The 21,493-nt window shown below is 38.0% G+C and overlaps 1 protein-coding gene across 6 annotated transcripts in view; it reads left to right on the forward strand.

The window, feature by feature from the left end:
* Positions 1 to 21,493, forward strand: part of MET (MET proto-oncogene, receptor tyrosine kinase) — a 139,627-nt gene that overhangs the window by 107,669 nt on the left and 10,465 nt on the right. For all 6 annotated transcript variants that reach the window (XM_036010832.1, XM_036010830.1, XM_036010831.1 and 3 more), the window contains 8 exons: positions 4,106 to 4,252; positions 5,953 to 6,109; positions 6,303 to 6,443; positions 11,159 to 11,389; positions 13,329 to 13,409; positions 15,227 to 15,408; positions 18,119 to 18,228; positions 20,456 to 20,621. In XM_036010832.1, the coding sequence (XP_035866725.1) occupies positions 4,106 to 4,252; positions 5,953 to 6,109; positions 6,303 to 6,443; positions 11,159 to 11,389; positions 13,329 to 13,409; positions 15,227 to 15,408; positions 18,119 to 18,228; positions 20,456 to 20,621 (1,215 nt within the window). The remainder of the gene's footprint in view (positions 1 to 4,105; positions 4,253 to 5,952; positions 6,110 to 6,302; positions 6,444 to 11,158; positions 11,390 to 13,328; positions 13,410 to 15,226; positions 15,409 to 18,118; positions 18,229 to 20,455; positions 20,622 to 21,493) is intronic.

The following is a 21,493-nucleotide window of genomic DNA, read 5'->3' on the forward strand; positions in this document are numbered from 1 at the left end:
AATTTGGTCTTCCACTAAATTACAATGCTTTTCATTTTAACTTTCATTTCATGTATACCAAAATACCTTTTATAATGGGCTTTTCTCTCATGTGGTATGTAGATGTCTACGTAGTTTTCTAAGTAGCATAGCTCTAAACTCTTTCAAATATCTAAAAATCAATTCTTATTAAATATCTAAAAATCAATTCTTATTATATGACTTTTTGTGTATGAGCATATTTTATGGAACTAGAGAAGTACAGTATTTAATGATGGAACAAGGACTGCCTGACACTGGCCTGAGGGTTTATGTTTTTCTGGAGCACTTTTATATATGTTTAGAGCGATACTTCACAAGTCCAGTCTGGTGAAGTCCTCTAAAGTAGGAAGCAGGAGGCAGTTAGGTCAGCTAAGGCAGGGAGCAGAGACTTGGGCTATGACATAGCAAGCACAAGAACAAAGGTTGGGAGGTCAGGAAGGCCTGTGTCAGTGTCTGGGCATCAGAAGGGAGAGTAGCTCTGACCAGTGTGGCTCAGTTGGTTGGGCATTGTGCTGCAAAGCAAAAGGTTGCCAGTTCAATTCCAGGCCAGGGTACATGTCTAGGCTGAGGGTTCAGTCACCAGTGATGGCATATACGACAGGCCAACCAGTCAATATTTCTCTCTTATGTTGACGTTCCTCTCCCTTTTTTTCTCCCTCCCTTCCCCTCTCTTTAAAAATAAAAATTAAAAATTAAATTGAACATATAGAAAGTAGCATAGTTCTGATCTAAACCAGTCTGTCTGCCTCCCAGAGCCAGCCAGAGATTTCTTCCTCTCCCTTCTGACAATTTTACCTGCAACTATAGGCCCAATCCCAACCACAACCAGTGTGAGGCCAGTTCTATCTCCAGGCAGGATGGGGATGAAGAATTCTTTTCTTAGAGGTTATTTGGCTCAATATCAAGATCTGTTCTTATTGATGGTACTCATAAACTAGCATTTCCCAGTACTTTACACATTAATATGCATTCTGTTAAAAAAAATTCAGGGCACATAGACAGTTACCTGTGAAGAAACCAGTTTAATTTTTGTTCACCAAGCTTTTCTCAAATGACCTGAGAACTTTTTCCCCAAATGCCTGTTAATAGTCTGTGCTCTCAGTTTTGAAGCTTTCTGTGAAGGTTCTTGGACTTGCTTCGTAAGCTGAGGGACTCATATCCTCTGGATAAATTATAAATCTGACCCCCAACCACCACCATCAACTCACTAGTGCTGTGCTGCCAAACTCCCGGGACTGTTGCTTGGCTGAGTCCTGCTACCAACCAGCACCTTAAGGCCTTAGCTGACTTTCCCAGACTCCATTTTGTGGCCACCATGATATACGAAAACTTTTAAGACCCCTTCTATTATAATGCTATTTTTAAAATCCTATCCAATTCCACTCCCTTCTTCTGTCTTTTATAACCAGCTCAGATATGGGTCCCTGGGCCCGAACCCTAGATAGAAATATGTGTATGTGTAACACCTGGCCAGAGTTGGAGAGAAAGGGGAAAAAGGAGCATCCTAATGTTATACATTGGGAGTAGTTTTCACTTTAGAAAGTTATTCATTTTAACATTACAGTGAGAGGAAGAAACGCTTATTAATCTTTATAATCTTAGTAAAAAGAATATGTCTAACACACAATAGATGGTAAGGAGATTTTTTTTTAATATTTTATTTATTTATTTTTAGAGAGGGAAGGGAGGGAGATAGAGAGAGAGAGAGAAACATCAATGTGCAGTTGCTGGGGATCATGGCCTGCAACCCAGGCATGTACCCTGGCTGGGAATCGAACCTGGGACACTTTGGTTCCCAGCCCGCGCTCAATCCACTGAGCTATGCCAGCCAGGGCAGATTTTTTATCAAATGGAATTTTATTTGCTTCATGACCAAGTCCTTTCTTAAACCTTATTTCTCAACATGTAAAGCAGGAATAACAATAATACCTACCTTAGGAAGATGTCTTTGCAGGATAAAATGAGGTAATTATACCTCTAAATTGCTATGTGTATATAGGGGATTTAAGACCAGAAAGTTTCTTCTATGTTTCTTTATTTACAAATTCATATATTGCCATTTCAATGACTAAAGAACCCACCTAATTGTGTATGTTCTTGTATTTAATAATACTTAATATTAAATAATGAAAAAGTAGCCCTGGCTGCTGTGGTTTAGTGGATTGAGCACCGGCCTGCAAACCAAAGGGTCGCCAGTTTGATTCCCAGTCGGGGCACATGACTGGGTTGTGGGCCAGGTCCCCAGTTGAGGGCATGTGAGAGGCAACCACACATTGATGTTTCTCTCCCTCTCTTTCTCCCTCCCTTCCCCTCTCTCTAAAAGTAAATAAATAAAATCTTTTTAAAAAATAATGAAAAAATATGTAATGTTCTAAACATATACCTTTTCTCCACAGCTCTATAAAGCTATGTTTACTTTAAATGATAAAAGGTAGCCTTAATCTGTTTCTGGTTTTTCAGGCCCCTTTGTTACATCATGGTCAGCTACCAGTACTACTTTTGTGATATTTTGGGTTGAAGACTTGTAAGAAAATTACTGAACATATAAAGCTAATAGTAATTTCTTGTGTGTGTCACTGCTTTTCGTATGTTCCTTAGTAGGCACAAATGAAAAGGGGTTCAGTTGTGTGGTTGTGTGATCTGTGTTTGTTTTAGAGAAGCCTTTATGCAACATCTAAAGAGATCCTGAGCCTAAAAGGAGTATTGGAATGTAAATGCAGTATGTTCATCCCTTCCCCCAACTTTTGTTATTATCTAAGCAAGCAAGAGACATTTTAGTCATTCCCTCATAAATTAAGTCCTCCAGCTCTTTAATCTTTTTCTTTGTCGTTCACTCAATTCCCTCCAATCCATGAGTGCCTTAGCCTTCCTCAGACCTAACCAAGAAGTTGTCATTTGAAGCCCCAAAGTGACCTATTAGATTTATGTGCTTCTATGTTGAATTGCCCTGTGTGGCTGACCTGGTTCACTGGAGTGCACATACGTGTTATAAGGATAGAGTTTGTCTATATCTGTTTTTTCTTAAACCCCAGATTCATGTTAGAAAGAAGGACTTTCTTTCAACTTCTTCTCCCAGACCAATCTATTAAGATCCACATGAGACAATGTATGTAAAAGCAGTTTGCTAAGTGTTAAAGATCATATAAAGCAGAGTATCAGTGCTGCAGTTAACTGGCTACTCTTTGTCTAGAAAAAAAATAATATGTTTTGATATATCTTTCCTCTAAGTAATGGTGTTTTAATAAGTAGCTGTATTCATCAATTGTTGATATGAGAAATTGTTCCTCTTATTTTCACTTCTTTCCCATGCTAATGATTGGTTTCTTCAACAAAGCATTAATATTTCATAAATCCCTAATGGTAACCTCAGTTAACTAAATATGTTAAATTGTATAATTTTTTAAATCCTCATGTAACCATGTAATTGTGCAAAATAGGTAACCGTGTACTCAAATCATAATAAGGGTCACATGGCATCTTATAGGAATTTTCTTAAAAATAAATTTATTTATGTATAGGATTTAACTGTTCAAGAAGGATGAAAAGAAACTGCCCAATTCAAACACAGAAGGAATATATTAACATGAATGAATTAAATGAGAGTCTCAGGAGACGGGACCCAGGCATCAGCATTTTATAAGCTGTCATTGTGATTCTAAAAGTGGAGCGAGAGCTGAGTTGCACTACTTTAGGCAGTGTTAGACGGCACAACAGCTAACTCTCTAAATTGCTTCCTTTTTGCCAACCATCAAGACCCCCTGAAAATTAATCAGGTGATTGTGGGTAAGAGTTCATTCAGTGTAAGCCTGTGAACCAAAACCCTCTCTCCTTTTCTCTGAAATCCATTTCGGTGGAAAGCTATATGATGTGACTCCTGACTACTCCATGCCCTGAAATGGGCATGCTTTCTTTCAGCCATCCAAATTCCCATGAAAATGAATATCATAAACTGAGTATCATGTGCCTTGGCAAACAAAATGGCCTATGTTTGCAGTATATTTATATCCCTTCACAATTGTTAGCATTCCTGCAAAATGTGAAGTGCTAACAACCTCTTTTTTTTTTTTTTTTTTTTGCCTTCCAGGGAAATGACATTGACCCTGAAGCAGTTAAAGGTGAAGTGTTAAAAGTTGGAAATAAGAGCTGTGAGAATATATACTCACATTCTGAAGCTATTTTATGTACGGTCCCCAATGACCTGCTGAAATTGAACAGTGAGCTAAATATAGAGGTGGGATTCCTGCATTCCTCTCATGATGTAAATAAAGATGCTAGTGTAATTATGTCACTTGCAGGCTTAAAATAAATCATTAAAGCTCATTTGTGTGTTGGCTTTGGCTCATCAGCTCAGCCTGGATTCTTTGTTGTTATTTTAGAAATAGTGAGTTTTTTGTTTCACTCTCCTTCCCAAGCTTGAGAGAGTAGATCTCAGAAGTCCTTCCCAGCCACACTCCCTTTGCGTCATGCCACACTCTTGCCAAAATCTCTAGTTCTCAGGAGGGATAAGGACACATCCAATATTGCCCCTGCCCTTACCTCCCACCACCCCAGAAGGCCAGAGCCAACATACTACTGCCTTCCACAGACATCTCAAATGTGTGGACCTCATAAGGAAATGAATGTGTATGCATGGGACAAAATAAAATAGAAATTAAACTATTTTACAGGAACATCAGTACACAGCTAAATGAGATAACCTAGAACCAGAATGAGTGATTTTTTGCACTCTTTTTTCTTGAAGAGCTTTATTGAGATTAATTCACATACCATACAATTCACACATTTCAAGTATACAGTTCAATGGTTTGAGGTATATTACAATATTAATATTTTAACTTGTGGTAAAATGTGTATAACAAAATTTGCCATTTTAACCATGTTTTAGTGTACAATTTAGTGGCATTAATTACAGTCACAGTGTGCATGCAGTCATCACTGTCTAATCCTAAAACTTTTTTATCACCCCAAACAGAACTCTGAAACCATGAAGCAGTTCTGTCACATTTCCTCCTCTTCCCCAGCCCCTGGGAACCTCTAATCTACTTTCTGTCTTTATGTAGATTTGCCTAATCTAGATATTTCATATGAGTGAAATCATATGATATTTGTCCTTTTATGTCTGGCTTATTTTATTAGCATGTTCTTAAGGTTTATCCATGTTATAGCAAGTGTCAGAACTTCATTACTTTTTCAGGTTGAATATTCCATTTTATAAATATACCAGGCTGAATCTTCCATTGTGTAGATATACCACATTTTGTTTATCTGAGAATAAGTACCTTTTAGAGGGCTTCTGAAATCTTCTGAAAAGTTACAAAATGGAAAACTACAAAGAAAATTAGAAAATCTAAGGCTGAATTATGAACTTCGAGTTTGAAATTTAGGACCATAAATCCTAAAAATTATACAATGTTAGATCTAGAAGGGACCTCAAAGATTTCCTCTGTGTATCAGAACTGATATTAAAATATTTTAAGGCTTTGTTATGCCATAATAATGATCATTTACTTCTTATGGTAAGTCGCCTTTTCCCTCTACCCTACCCTGTAGGACAGAATTATTTCCCATTGCCTCTGTTTTTTTGCTATTTATTTATACATCAGTGGGACACATCACATTGCATTATAATGATCTATTTGTGTTTACCTCCCCTTTTATAACTCAGTTTCTCAAGATCAAAGACAGCTTTCTATCCCTAATACCTAGTTACAAGTATAAACAGTTAAATATCATATTAGGACTTCAGAGATCAGTAGACCCTAATTGTTAAAACACAGAAGTGGAATTGAGGAATGTCTTATTACTCTGAAGGCAATCATGCCACTTACAGAAGTGTCATAACTGGTGGTATTTGTGGTTCAACCTGTGTAGTATATTTTGTAGTGATCTAAAATAGCCAGCTAAATTCTGGCTTTTCTTTGTCATTTTTAGTGGAAGCAAGCAGTTTCTTCAACTGTCCTTGGAAAAGTAATAGTTCAACCAGATCAGCATTTCACAGGATTGATTGTCGGTGTTGTCACAATATCTGTAATATTCGTATTATTACCTGGGCTTTTCCTGAGGCTGAAAAGGAGAAAGCAAATTAAAGGTACATTTTTAATTGTTTGTTTTAAGGTGTTACCTTAAGAATACAGTCATTACAGTTTAAATTTGTATATTCATGTGCACTATTGTATATGCAATCCATAAAGCCCATGAATTCTTGTCACTCAGTCAAGGTCTGCTGAGACCCATAATAGCCAAGTCTTTAATGAGTTCTTTCTCTCTCTCTCTGTTTTAAGATCTGGGCAGTGAATTAGTTCGCTATGATGCAAGAGTACACACTCCTCATTTGGATAGGCTTATAAGTGCCCGAAGTGTAAGCCCAACTACAGAAATGGTTTCAAATGAATCTGTAGACTACCGAGCTACTTTTCCAGAAGGTATATTTCAGTTTATTTTTCTGAGAAATATCTATATATACACCTCAGCGGGTTGTGGCATTGTTGTTTATTTTTGGTTTTGCTTTTATATTTTAATAAAAATATAAATGAAGTATTTACCTCTCTTTGGCCAAAGAAGTACTTAATATGACACATAATTACAAGGCTCTTATTTTAAAATGAACTCATTTATATATTACATTAGACTTTTAGAGTCTTTAAGCCCTTTTCTCACAAAAGGTTAATTTTTATTTTTCAATTACTGTTGACTTTCAATATTATATTAGTTTCAGGTGTACAGCATAGTGGTTAGACATTTATATACCTTACAAAGTGATCCTCCCAGTAAATCTAGTACCCACCTGACATCATACATAGTGATTACAATACTATTGCCTATCTTCCTTATGCTGTGCTTTATACCCCCATGACTGTTTTTGTAACTGCCAATTTGTTACCTCAAAAAGATTAATTTTAAAGTAATTTGAGCAAAGGTAAGGTGTTGATCACTTCAGTGCAATGTTAAGAAATTGTGAAGTTCTCTTTAACAATCCAGAAAAAGTTAAAATACAAAGTGTATATTTATTTAAGTATATGTTGATACTGTTACATTTCTTACCTCCAAATGTTGATCCTCAAATATTTAAATTACACCTTTAGTACTCCTTTGAAGGATTCTCTGTGAACAGTCAGTAAACAACTTTTTACCCACAGCATTTCAGGACTTTAATATATTTTGAGTCAGATCCAATAAAAACCTTCATTTATGCTATTTAAAAAGGATGGATTCATATCATCTACTTTACAAAACAGTAGGCCTAATAATGGTTAGGTTAACCAGCATATTTCACATTGTTTTATTTAAAATCTCCTGGTAAAAGCAAAATGTCCAGATTGTATGTGCTCCATTATCTTTAGAAGTTACAGGACATGAGTCAAATACAGGGATTTCCCTGTTTGAATATTTACCACTGGACAAATAAAATGAGTCACAAACAGTTGAGGATACTGGAAAACTCAGAAGTTGATCCTCCAAACAAGTGCAAGAGCAGCAAGGCATTTAACATTTTAACTTTTTTTTTACATTTACTGCCTCTTATTTTTTGAAGTTTATATTAGTTCTATATAGATACACTTAAATACTGTCTTTGCCCACCTGACTCCATTTGCCACTAAAAAAAATCCATGCCCTTAACAACATGGACAAATTAAATCCAGTTTATGGTTTTGAAATTTAAGCTTTTATTTTTTACATTCACCTTTAATAGGTCTAATCTACAATAAGATAATTAAAATTCAGAAGTAATTTTTTAAAGGCTTAATCTTCTTTCCAACTTCATTACTCACCAAACCTCTATCATCACTAGTAAGAAGCTTGAGTTCCACCCTTTTTCCTACATTGAACCTGCTCCATGGAGACATGAAAAAGTAAAATAGGCAAAAGAAGGTCATCCAGTGAGAACAAAGAAAATGCAGAAACCAGCATCTAATGAAGAGGCAACTATAAAGCTATTCTCTGTCTATCTGCTGGGGGAAGCCTCTTCATCAGGCTTTCATGCAGACCTCAGATTTGCTGTGACGTTACACCAGAATCACACATTAATGATTTCAATGGCTTATGCAATTGTTTGAACTTAACCCCAGAGTCAATAGAATCTTCATGTCAGGGGACTTTTTTCCTGTGTTCTACCAAGAATTTCCTTCAATCTCTACACCCTGAGACTTTAGAACCCTGACCTCTAGGTGCAATGCTCTGGGAAGTGAAGGTGAAGGAACTGAGCTTGAAGAGACTCATTTCCATTCTTATCATTTAGAGAGGATTTGAGGATCAAAGGAACAGGCAGCCAGCTGGGCCCTCTTCTTCTCTCACTCATCCAACATTTCAAGGACTCCCCTGGTGTTCTAAATTTGTTCTTTATGTAATCACTATCTGTCTCATTTTCAGACAGTGATTACTGTAACTATAGGTGGCCCCAAGCTTTTCTGGAACCACTGATGAGATTTACTGCTCTGGCCAAATTTCTTTGTTATTAACCAAACAGTTCAATGTGGAAAATACTAAAAAAAAATGCTTAAGTGGGGTTAAGAATAGTTATGGTACCATCAACTTTCTTTTTATGTCCCTCTCTCAAATTCTAACTTTCCTGCTTATTTGCAAACAAATGGTACTATCTTTTGGTACCAATGGAGAACCCCCACACACACACATAACCCTCCCCCTCTCCCCATGTTATATACTAATACAGTTCCATACCCTGCCTAGTTTATCTTTAGGTCTATTGCTGTGGATGTGATTCCCTCTCGCTAACATGATTGGATTCCCAGTGGAAAAGAGAAAGCAACTGGTGGCTTCTCTGCCCTATATTGGCTTTAAGAAATTTATCCTCAACATCGCAATTCCTTACCCCTGATGTGAAAAAGCTTCTTCACCTTTCAATAGAGCACCTCCTTTCCTGAGGCTCTTAAAGGATCTTTGGTTGCAAAGATCAGTTTATAAGGAACGCTGGTCCCTTTCCAAGCGCCCTCAACTAAGCAATGGGGATGGTACAGTTACCTAATTCTAATCTGCCTTCTCTAAATGGCAGTAACACTAAATCTGTTGCCATCATCACACAATGGAGAATTTGCCACTAATGTAAAAAGCTTCATTTCTGAAAATGGAACCATTTTATATTTCTAAATATATATATATAATAGTTCACTATATAGGAATCCATGTAGGTTTTGAGCAATACTAATAAACAGTAGTCACTCAAAAGACAGAATACTTCTGCTGCTTCCCATTCTTAAAAATATAATACATTAGGCTGATGCACTGGAGGGAAGGAATGCAGCAGGTGGAAAACTTGGAAAGAAAAGAGCTGTGATCCATCCCTTCCACCGAGAATGTACTTTCTTCTAAGGAACCACAGTTGTGTGGATGTGGGTAGACTTTTTACACTGGGAAAAGTTACTCTAGCATTTTTACCTGCACATTCTGATTCAGTCAGGCTCATCAGTCCTTTCAGCAGAACCTACCTTAGGCACTTAACCTTTCATGGCTCAGGTGTGCCAAGACAAAAAAACTGGTCCAAATGGAAGAACAGATCAAAGCCCCAAAACAAATACAACTAAGCAACAAAGAGCTAGCCAACCTATCAGATGCAGAGTTCAAAACACTGGTAATCAGGATGCTCACAGAATTGGTTGAATTTCGTCACCAATTAGATGAAAAAGTGAAGGCTACACTAAGCAAAATGGAGGAAAATGCACAGGGATCCAACAGTGATGGGAAGTAAACTGGAATTCAAATCACTCAGATCAACGGTGTGGACCAGAAGGAAGAAAGGAACATCCAACCAGGAAAGAATGAAGAAACAAAATTCAAAAAACTGAGGAGAAGCTTAGGAGCCTCCAGGACATCTTTAAACGTTCCAACATCCAAATTATAGGGGCACCAGAAGGAGAAGAGGAAGAGCAAGAAATAAAAAAATTTGAACAAATAATGAAGGAGAACTTTCCCAAGCTGGCAAAGGAAAGAGACTTCCAGGAAGTCAAGGAAACTCAGAGAGCCCCAAACAAATTGGACCCAAGGAGGAACACACCAAGGCACATCATAATTATGTTAGCCAAGATAAGGAAAGAATCTTAAAAGCAGCAAGCGAGAAGAAGACAGTTACCTACAAATGAGATCCCATAAGACTGTCCGCTGATTTCTCAAAAGAGATCTTACAGGCAAAAAGGGGCTGGAAAGAAGTATTCTAAGTCATGAAAGGCAAGAACCTACATCCAAGATTACTCTATCCAGCAAAGGTATCATTTAGAATGGAAGGGCAGATAAAGTGCTTCTCAGATAAGGTCAGGTTAAAGGAGTTCATTATCACCAAGCCCTTATTATATGAAAAGCTAAAAGGGATTAGAAAAGGGATTTATCTAAGAAAAAAGATTAAAAATGTGAACAGTAAAATGACAACAAACTTGCAGTTATTAACAACCATACCTTAAACAAAAACAAACTAAGCAAACAACTAGAACAGAAACACAACCACTGAAATGGAGATCACATGGAGGGTTACCAACAGGAGAGCTGCAGTGGGAGAGAGGGGGAAAAAGTACAGAGAATAAGTAGCATAAATGGTAGGTAGAAAATAGACAGGGGGAGGTTAAGAATAGTATAGGAAATGTAGAAGCCAAAGAACTTACATGTATAACCCATGGATGTGAATTAAAGCGGGGGCAAGTGGGAGATGTGAGTGGGAGAAGGTCTACAGGGTGAAGGGCAATAAAGGGGGGAAAACGGGACAACTGTAATAGCATAATCAATAAAATATATTATTAAAAAAGAATATAGTACATTAAAAGTGAACTTCAAGCAGGGCTTTTTGTTATATATAAAAAGAGAAATGTCTAAGGAAATGAGAATAAACAAGGTGTCAAAGTGAATGCTCAGTCTACTTCAAAGAAAATTTAAAAACATTTTTTAAAACACTTTGTGTGTGTGTGTGTGTGTGTGTGTGTGTGTTATGTATATATGCCAGTATCTTTTCCCAACTTACTATTTTTATTAAACCAATTCTATGTAAAGGCTCTCCCTACTCTCATTCAAGAATACAAAGCATCATTTCCTTAATTTTAAAATTCAGTCTTCATAATTAATTCAATTCACTACCCCTGTTGCAGTCTCTACTAAGTGAGGTTTTGCTGTTGTTTTCTAACAATTTTACTTTATCTTGCAGAGCAGTTTCCTAACTCATCTCAAAATGGGTCATGCAGACAAATGCAGTATCCTCTGATGGACCTGTCCCCAATCCTGACTGGTGGGGACTCTGATATATCCAGTCCATTACTGCAAAATACCGTCCACATTGACCTCAGTGCTCTAAATCCAGAGCTGGTTCAGGCAGTCCAGCACGTAGTGATTGGGCCTAGTAGCCTGATTGTGCATTTCAATGAAGTCATAGGAAGAGGTAAGTGTTTCCGCTCAGCTTTTTGTTAAATACGATTTTCCAGTAAGCATTTTATCTTCTGCCATTGCAGATTAGGAATTTAGACAATGGTGAAAGCAACTGACAGAGCAGTGATAACAAGTGCTCTTGATTTCAGTTCTGCAGGGCAACGGCTTGCAAATAACATCCATGGGGACATGCACTAGCCTTGGAGGCAATTTAATAATCTCCAAACAATATAAAAATAAGTCACACTTCTTCCTCACCTTTTCATAATGACAACCATGATTTCTTGAAAGGTGCCACTTACTTCCTTCCAAAACATCATTCTTTTATGTTCCAATTTTTTTATTCATATCTCCTTTCAGTCTTTCTTTACTATGAGAACAGCGACTACCTATGAAGCCCTGGTTTGTGGCAGTTTGTACACTGCTAGAAAGCATCAGAAGACAGGGAATCTGTAGCATTCTTCTGATCTGAATCAACATGTATCATACCTACAGTGCATTCCAATTTCTTTATACAAAGAGGAATGAATATTTGTTATAAGCCAGACAGAGCAGCAATAATAGTTAACACACAATATTGAAGGAAATATTTATCAGGAAAAGAAACCAGCCAGAAGCCAGGAAATGAACTCCACTCTTCTTCCCTTTCTTCTAAAAAGCTTTTACCTTTAATACTGAATGGCTTCTGATCCCTTTTATTCAGCATGTACTGCAAGAGGTAGTACAAGCATCTGCCAGCATGATGCAGATTGCAGAAGAAGCTGATGTGATGATTTGCCTTATGTGAACACAGGGCCTTTCCATTTTCCTGGGAGAGCACCCACACATTCCTCTATCATATACTCCAGATTTTAATGCTTAGCCTGCTCCTCCTCCCTAATAGAAACTTCACATTTAATAAACATGTTTCACATCAGAGTAATTTATAGTTCTGTTACCAGCCTATAAATTCCAGTAATTGCACCAGTCTGAGTGTGTGGCCTCACTAATTATGTTCTAATTCTATGCATTATAAAATTAGAATTATTTACTTTTATTATGAAAGTACTAAATGGCAATTATTTCTCTTAAGCAGTAATAATCATTAATGATTCTATAAATATTAACTATTATTTATATGTTTTCCCCAGTAAAATGTGAGCCCTTGAGATCATAGGGTTTTTTAAATCCATCTTTTCATTATAAGAAGGCAGACTAATGACTGACACTCACACATGAGGCATCCAGGAAGCCTTGGCTAGTTAGAGGAATTAGTTAATGAGTGACTTACATGGCTATCAGACATTTGGCACCTCTGGGGAAAATTACTGCCACTGGATGAAAGGCTGTTATTGGGAAAGTGATGTGGCTAAAGCCAGAGAGAACTGGATGGAATGACTCAGAGTGAACTTGCTTCATTTGGGTTATTTCCTTTCACTTTTGGCCAACCTGGATTACATATTAACTGGTGACTAATGGGGGAAATCCTTATTCTATAATGCTAATCTTACTTCTAGTGGCCACATTTTTATTTCATTTCAGTTTACTGGAATGTAGGGAGCTTTATTTTAATGTATTCATATAGGCAAAACTCTATGTTCATATTTATAAGACATTATTTTATCCTTAAAAATAATAAAAATTTTTGAGATAGATGTAACTCCTCTTTTCACTGGTTTCACTATGATTATTTTATTATATTTAGCCTTTAATGATAGTTATATCAGTTTATTCTTATATTATTATTTACCAATTATTGTATTATTTTCCATATGAACAACTGTAAACCTACTTTTGCCCCACCCTGTATTCACAAACACACTCACAGAGTGATATTATTAATCAAAAGCAGAAGAAACAATGTACTTTTTGTCATGTGGAAAAAAGGAAATGAAGATCATGAAGGGCTTAGTAAGTAATTATTACACAATTTAAAGTAATGCAGTACTAACCAAGTACCCTCTTTCATGTAGGTCATTTTGGCTGTGTATATCATGGGACTTTGTTGGACAATGATGACAAGAAAATTCATTGTGCTGTGAAATCCCTGAATAGTAAGTTATATTTTATTTACAGTGGAGTTCAATTTTGTGGTTTGCAAACTAATGGTTTATAATAAACTGTTGATTTACACTTCCCCTTGTGGAAAATCAGCTACCGCTGGAATTATGGACTTATTCCTGAAAATTTGCTGTAAATTCTTATTGAGACATTTCCTCAAAAATTATCCCTCAGGGCCCTCATAAGTTAGAGTGTAAGAGAAATGAGGTTCTTGGATGAGCTGAGTATCATTTAATTATGTTTGGTTTATAATACTTGTTTTGCAAGTGACATTTATGGAAACTATTGGAAGCATGTTGGCAAATACAGTAGTAATGACTCATTTTACCCACAGGCATTATTATAATTATTTTTCAACCACAACTCCCACTAAAAAGATAAAAAATAAAATAAGACAAACAGGATAAAAATATGTTGGCATAAAATTGAAAAATTGTAAATGTGACAATACCTCATTTATCCACATTTGTGGGGAATGAGGTATTCCACATAAATGAACTTTCTAAACAAGTAAAATTTACCTCCCTTTTTTTAATGTTAAGAAATTTTTTTTTAAATTTTAGCAGTTATTGAGAAACTTTTAAAAATGGAATGCATACTCTGTTTAAAAAATAAGCAATACTTTCAAACAAAAACTAAGACTTTACTGATGACCATAATTATGGCATAAATTACTATGTTGTACAACCCAATGTACTCCTCATACTAACATTTCCCTGGCTCCACCTTTGCTGACAGGCCTCACATGTAAAGTGCATGTGCACTTTTCTAAATTTCCAATTTTTTGCTCATTATTTGGAGCGTGCTACAAAATGGTAACAATCTATATTACAAATGTATATTGAAATAATGAAATTTAAATGCACAAGTGAAAGGTTTTTCTTCAAGATACATTATTGTCAGAACTATTTTAGCCTTTTTTACACATAAATCTCCGAGCTACATAGTTGATTCTGTTGGAAGTCTGATCACAAGGTAATTAAAGAGATAGCTTATATAAAATCTAACAATATACTGTGATGGATTAAGTATGGTTTTCAGTAAATTTGCCTCACAAGAGAGCACCATAGCCAATTGTACTAAGAACAATCCTAACACCAAGAATTCTTTCTCTGTCCCTGGTGTGCATCAATCTCTATGGACTTCCCAGTTTCAGAATGCCTTGCATTTGTAAAAAAAATCATCACTGACACTGATATTAGATTAATAAGTTAAAAGTTGTTAACCCTTCATTAATGTTGACCAGTGTCAAGCCCTCAGGATCTCTATCTAGAAATGATAAGCAAACAGAAAAAATTTACTTAGACACATGACAATGATTGGTCTTCAAATTCTCCCACTCCAGAGATCAGAAACTATGGCCTGCCACATGTTTTCCAGAATAAAGTTTATTGAGACTTAGCCACTCATGGTCTGGGGCTGCTTTTGCATTATGATGGCAGAGTTGAGTATTTGAAACCATATGACCCACAAAGCCAAAAAATATTTACTGTCTGGCTCTACAAAAAAATCGCCAACCCCTGCCCTAAACTGGCACTACAGAAATCGACAGGCCTGCTTTATTCTCCATTTTTTGTGTGAGACAAACTGGTTGCTAGGCATTATTATACTTACAAAAATGGGTGTAGGCGATAACCTGAAGACACAGTGCAGGGCAACATCATCCACTCAGATATGTTGTGAAAAAGCACTCCAAGGATGAGGCATTGGAACAAGATGGAGCCCTATGGTTTTATATGCCATTGCTTTCCCTGTCTGCACATTCATTTTTCTGTACTGAAATCAATGTCTCCACCACTGGATTTCTCAGGAATCACTGACCTAGGAGAAGTTTCCCAATTTCTGACTGAGGGAATCATCATGAAAGATTTTAGTCATCCCAATGTTCTGTCACTCTTGGGAATCTGCCTTCGAAGTGAGGGGTCTCCACTGGTGGTTCTACCATACATGAAACATGGAGATCTTCGAAATTTCATTAGAAATGAGACTCATGTAAGTATATTACCAAGCTTACTAACTGATGAACTAGCTGTAAGCCAGCCAGCCTTCTAAAATGTGCCTGTTTTGTACCATTTTAAAAGCTTTTTGGAAAAAAAAAGCACATATAAAATTCATATTCAAATGTACAGAAGTTGATTCAGTTCACTTGTACCTGAAAATTTTCTATCCTGGAGGGAAGATAGTGATACCTAGACAGGTTTCCCCAGGGGAAGTGATTCTTCCCTGCAAACAGCCTTCTTCTACCATCCCGCTGATAGGTACATTTAGTACTCTTGGAGGCCCTACTATGTGCCAGAAACAGCACAGCACAGGAGACATAGAAGCATAAATAGCCACAGCCCACATGGAGTGTTAGCTCTAGAAGGAAAGATATTAGAGAACTAATTACAAATAAGTCCCCTGCTATTCTTCAAACTCGCCAACCACTCTCCTATTTTAGGACCTTTGCATTTGCTATTTCTACTGCCTGCACAGTTTTTCTCCAAAAATATCCACAAGTCTCAAGTTCAGCTTTATGCCCTAATATCTTCACAATGAGGGTTTCCTGGCCTGTCTAAAATGGCAATTGACCCCCCTCTCCTGCTTTCCATCTGCCCCTTCTCACCTGCTTTACTTTTCTCCCTCACACTTACCATCCTCTTGTACACTAGGGCTGAGTCAATGAGCCACATGTGAAATGTGGCTACTCCAAATTGAGATGTGCTCTAGGTGTAGAATACACCCCAGGTTTTGAATATTTAATATAAAAACGTAAAATACCAATCATTCCTTATGTTGGTTACATATTAAAATGATAATATTTTGGATAATTTGGATTGAAAACTATATTGTGAAAATTAATTTTACCTGCTTCTTTTTACTTTTTTAATGTGACTGTTAGAAAATGTTAATTTACATTTCTGGCTTGCATTATTATTTCTATTGATCAGTGCTATGCTAGATGATAAATTAATAAATAATGACTATATATACACACACACTTATAATATTGTGTATGTACACACACACAAACACAAACATCCCATTAAAAATGCAAACCCCTAAGGGTTGGGATTTTTGTGTATATGTTCTCTGCTGTAGCTCTAATACCTAAAATAGTGTTTGACCCATTAACTCTCAGTGAATATTTGTTGAATAAGTGAGCTCAGAGTTACAAAAGAGATTTTTAGGCCCCTAAATCAGAGTTTTCTTGTGACATTTATGATAGGATCTAAAGGGTGGGCAAGTGATAGCCAGATAAGAACCAGAGAGGAAAAAGGAAGGAGTTCCCAAAACTGAAGACACAGGTGGCATCCAGCTCCTTAGCCCCTGTACCAAGGTCCTTTGGGAATTAATGGAGTTCTTGATCAAAAACAACTCCATAAACATGGGGTCTGTTTCTCAGAAAAAATAAGTTCTGGGATGGCGTGGTAAAGTAATATTTGTGTTCAGCAAAAAGAACAAAAGATCCCCTGGCAATAAATGTTTGCAGATGGGGTGACTTTATCTTACAAAGAACAAAGCTGCCCTGACAGATGCCACTTTTCCACGTTTACTCTTGTCATTATCCTAATAAGTTCATCTGATTGGATATGCTGCCGACTCCAGGATATTATGCCCTCGGGGCTAAAGCATGATAGAGATTTCTTATTGTAAGTATATGGCCCTTTAAAATCCAAGGAGTCCATACTAATGACAACCACTAACCTAGGTATGTCTTCTACAGTGACATCTGTATGATTTCAGATATAGTTCTTATAGTCACTGGAGACATTCCCACTGTCCATCCAGTTTTGTGGGCAGAGTGCCTAGAGAATGAGGGTCCAGGCCACTGGAGTTGTGAGCTGAAGCTTCAGTACCTATATATAGGAGGGGTTCTGATGTGATTGATTTCACTACAGTGTGGGCTTTGGAGCCTAAAAGATTTAGATTAAAACCGTAACTCCACTACTTACCATCTGAGTCATTTGGGGCTGATTTCTTTCTTTGTGAACTTCCTGTATTAACCATGTATTTCTGACTTCTGAGGCCTTGCTGACCCTAGAGGGACTACCCAAGCATAGTAAACAACTCACCTTCAAAGATCAGGCAAACCAGCCAATCCAGAGCCTAAACCCCAACCAACTTCTTTAAAGGGTTCTCTCACTGTAGGTCACTGTCTCCCTGCCCTAATCACTGAAGGGCCAGATACCAGACAACTGGAGACAGCACCTACACCCAAAAGCCCAAATGCTGAAATTACTAAACTAGCCAATCCTAAACCCGCTTACGCTGCTTTGCCTGTTTCTTCCCAGGGAAGCCACAATCAGCCTCCCTCTCCCTCTGTCTCCTGACCACCCCAGTGCTTCCCTGTGTGGGCCTCTTCTGTGGGTTCTAACAAACTGTTCTCAGTGGCAATTGTCTCCCATCCATTGGCTTCACCATCCCTGAATAATAACAAAACCTACATTTTAACATGCCTCCAGCTCCCCACCTGAAAAATGGAGCCCCTATTACCAACCTGCCTCACGGAAGTGTAGGAGAATTAGCCAAAATTTATAAAGCCATCTAGCCTGGTGCTTTCCAAACAGTAGGAGGTACTTAATAAATAGTTGCTATTATTAACTAGGCACAAAGTTACCATTTAAAACAAGATAATTCTTATAAACATTTCAGAATTCTGAGATCACAGCTAGAATAGTAGATACCTAGTTTATATGTTTCCAATTCTCTTTGATTGCAGAACCCAACTGTGAAAGATCTTATTGGCTTTGGTCTTCAAGTAGCCAAAGGCATGAAATATCTTGCAAGCAAAAAGTTTGTTCACAGAGACTTGGCAGCAAGAAACTGTATGTAAGTATAAGAATCTCTGTGCCCACAGTCCAAATTAAGTGACAAAGAGGAATCTGTTCTCACTGTTTTAGGATACTGAGAAAGTTTTCTCTTTTTATGCAAAAGTCCTTTATTTCCCTCACGTTTTTAAATCCATATGAAAGCACTGGAGGTGTAGGGGGAGCTTTCAGTCTCTTATCAAATGGAGAATTTAAAAGGGATTGTCCAGAGGAGGTCTTAACAGCTGTTGTATGCTTTTGCCTTTTTTTTTTCCTTCCTAAAAGTAGACCTCAGTGTTGGTGGTTTCACGCTGCATTAGTGTAGGGAGGTAAAATTTGATCTTCAGCCTTTTACAGTGAAAAGGAGAGGGCTGGTAATACAAATACCAACATATTGTCACTTCCCAAGAGTGGATTTGAAGCCAGCCTGCAGAAGCCCTACCAAAATGGTATTTGGGAATGAATATACAAAGAACTATATTTGTGTCTGGCTGCCTGGGCTGTATAATACAGCAGTCACCAGTTTATAATTGATTCAGTGCTTTCCCTTACATAACACTGATTCATGGCTTATGGTTTGAGTGAATGAGAGAGCTGTGCTGTTAGTTTCCTACCTTGATTTTGGGCAATGTAACAACATAAAAGCCCACTTAAACAAAGGGATACATAGCCTCCATAGAGGAAATTGATTTTCTTGAACCTTGCTGTTTTTCTTAGATGCTTTACTGTATGTCCTGTTTGTTATCTCAGTGGTGGGATATGTAAGTTTTATGTGCTATCCTAGCCCATTTGAGAATGAAAAAGTAAGATAACACTACCCTGCCATGTATCCCCTATACAAGTCAGTGATAAGTTCACAGTGATTATTGGTGATTACATTGGTTATTCCATTGGCATACTTGATTTAGCAACCAAGGAAAGCTGGAAGGGGGCCCAATTTTACCACTTCTTCAGATCTACTAAAGCAAAATAAATTTTCTTATACAACATCATTCATGATCTCTTTGCTTAGTCTGTTGAATTTACAATATAAATGTCAAGCATTTTTATTCAAGAATTCCACTGTAATATTGTTACAGAACAAACAAGGGGGGCCTGGGATGATATACTATTATTGAAAAAAAGCCCCCAGATCCGTCACATCTGCCACCAGAGGAAAGACGTCTCTCAATGCCAGAGATTTGTGAAAAGGAAAGGAAATGTTTATTTAATGCTATACAAACTTAAAGTAGTGACCTAATGTCTTTATCAAAAATCCTAAAGTCCCTTTTAAAACCTCCACAAACAGACACAGTCCTTCCTTCCTTCCCCCTTTGCCCAGTCCAGAGTACCATATCTCAGGAAAGGAAATAGAAGTCCGTGACTCAGGCAGTCCTCTGGTTCTTCCCAGTTAGTACTCCGTCTCGACTAGGAGACCTCCCTGGGTTCCCGACACCCTCCGCTGAGTTGCTGGGATCTCTGCTAAAACCAGGTGGTGGTTCCCCCTTCTAAAGCTGTGGGGATCCCCACTCTGGCAAAGGCACATGGTTCTCTCTCTCAGGGCTGTGGGAGTCTCCACTCTGTCCAGGCCGTGTGGTTCTCTCTCAATGGCTGCCGTGTGTCTGGGTTTAAATCCCCGCGCCAATCTTCTTCTGCAGCCCCATTTCCGACTCCTCCTACACTTGGGCACACTTGCCCTCAATCTGCTGTCTTCTCCAGCTTTTCTGGTCGCCATCGTGGGTCTGGGCAGGTGTGACCCCATGTCCTGGAGCCAGTCTTCTCCGAGCTCCCACGCAGGCGCTGTAACTCGGGGGACCTGCCCCCCAGGTCCCATCTTGCGGGGAGGTCCCTTTCCGCCCCCTGGCCTTGAGCCTGGCCATAGCTATTTAGCATATTTAAGCAACCAGCCAAAGGCTATAGGTATGTTAAATAACCACGCCATGGATTAGCTGCAAAGCTGCCCTGCATGTTCTTGCTCTGTGTGCCCTTTCTCCCAACTCACATCTGTAGGGGAAGGGGTAAAGACACCTTAAAATCTCCTGGACACCTTGAGTTCTGGACCCCATTTCAAATGCCTATTTGGGGTCCCCCCTCTTGGTTGCACCCTGTAACAATATAGTGTTAGTCAATTGAGGCTAGAAGAAGCCCTCCCTGCAGAAGTTACGGGTTTATGGTTTTCATGTACAGAAGTCACTTGTTCGGTAAATATTCAGCATCACTCTAAATTAGTCTGTTTCAGCTACCAGTAATAATATTTGTGCTTTCTATAGGCTGGACGAAACATTCACTGTCAAAGTTGCTGATTTTGGTCTTGCCAGAGACATGTATGATAAAGAATACTACAGTGTACACAATAAAACAGGAGCAAAACTGCCAGTAAAGTGGATGGCTTTAGAAAGTCTACAAACTCAGAAGTTTACCACCAAGTCAGATGTGGTAATGTATTATATTGATTACCCCTGATCTTCTCCTCTTTTAGTTTCATACCCAAAATTTTTAGTAAAAAAACAAAAGTCTTTAACATCACTAATTTTGGTTTTCTTCGTAAGTAAAAGTGGACTGATTGTCTAACAGGTACTCAAGGTATCTTTTTATAAATTAATTTATTCAAAAATATTTGTGTAGCAGGGCACCATTCTAGATTCTTAGGAAGACCAACCAGGTGTGAAGCCTTTCCTCCAGGAGCTTTAGCTCAGTAGGAAAGAGAAGGCATATCCATCTAACAAAGTAGACTGGGATTAGCCCAGCCACTCATACCTCAAGAACTCATGGCAACAAGAATTCCATCTTGAGACATCTGGAAGCTGTAACTGAGGCAGATCTAGCAATGAAGTCATTACTCCTGCACCTAGCTAGCAGTATACTCTCCCTTCTCTGCAAAGGTCATCCTCCTCTCACTGAACAAACGTCAAAAGACATGGACCTGAGTACTGACCCCTGGGTCTTCCACCTGGAAGAAAGGACAGTGCTTGAAATTGTTACAGAATAGAAAGAGTTCATCCACTTGGTTCTAGCAGAGCCAAACACTAGACCCAGAGAATTGCAGTGGAGAAATATTTGGCTATTTTATTATGAATGGTGCCATCTGGGAGAACAGGAAGCTAATACTTGAAACTCCGAATTCCCTGGTGGCATGTAGGTTACAGATTACACAGGGCAAGATTACAAGACACTGTGGGTTAAGTGGCTCAGGGTCATGCTGGAAGCTGATTGGTTGGAGGTGAAATAATGTAATAAATCATTTCTTCAGGTCTTGAGGACAGATCTGAGGTCTAGATTCCTGGGAAAGTAGACAGGGAGTTGTTCTA

The sequence above is a fragment of the Phyllostomus discolor genome, chromosome 10 (assembly GCF_004126475.2).
Source record: "Phyllostomus discolor isolate MPI-MPIP mPhyDis1 chromosome 10, mPhyDis1.pri.v3, whole genome shotgun sequence".
NCBI classification, from domain to species: Eukaryota; Metazoa; Chordata; class Mammalia; order Chiroptera; family Phyllostomidae; genus Phyllostomus; species Phyllostomus discolor.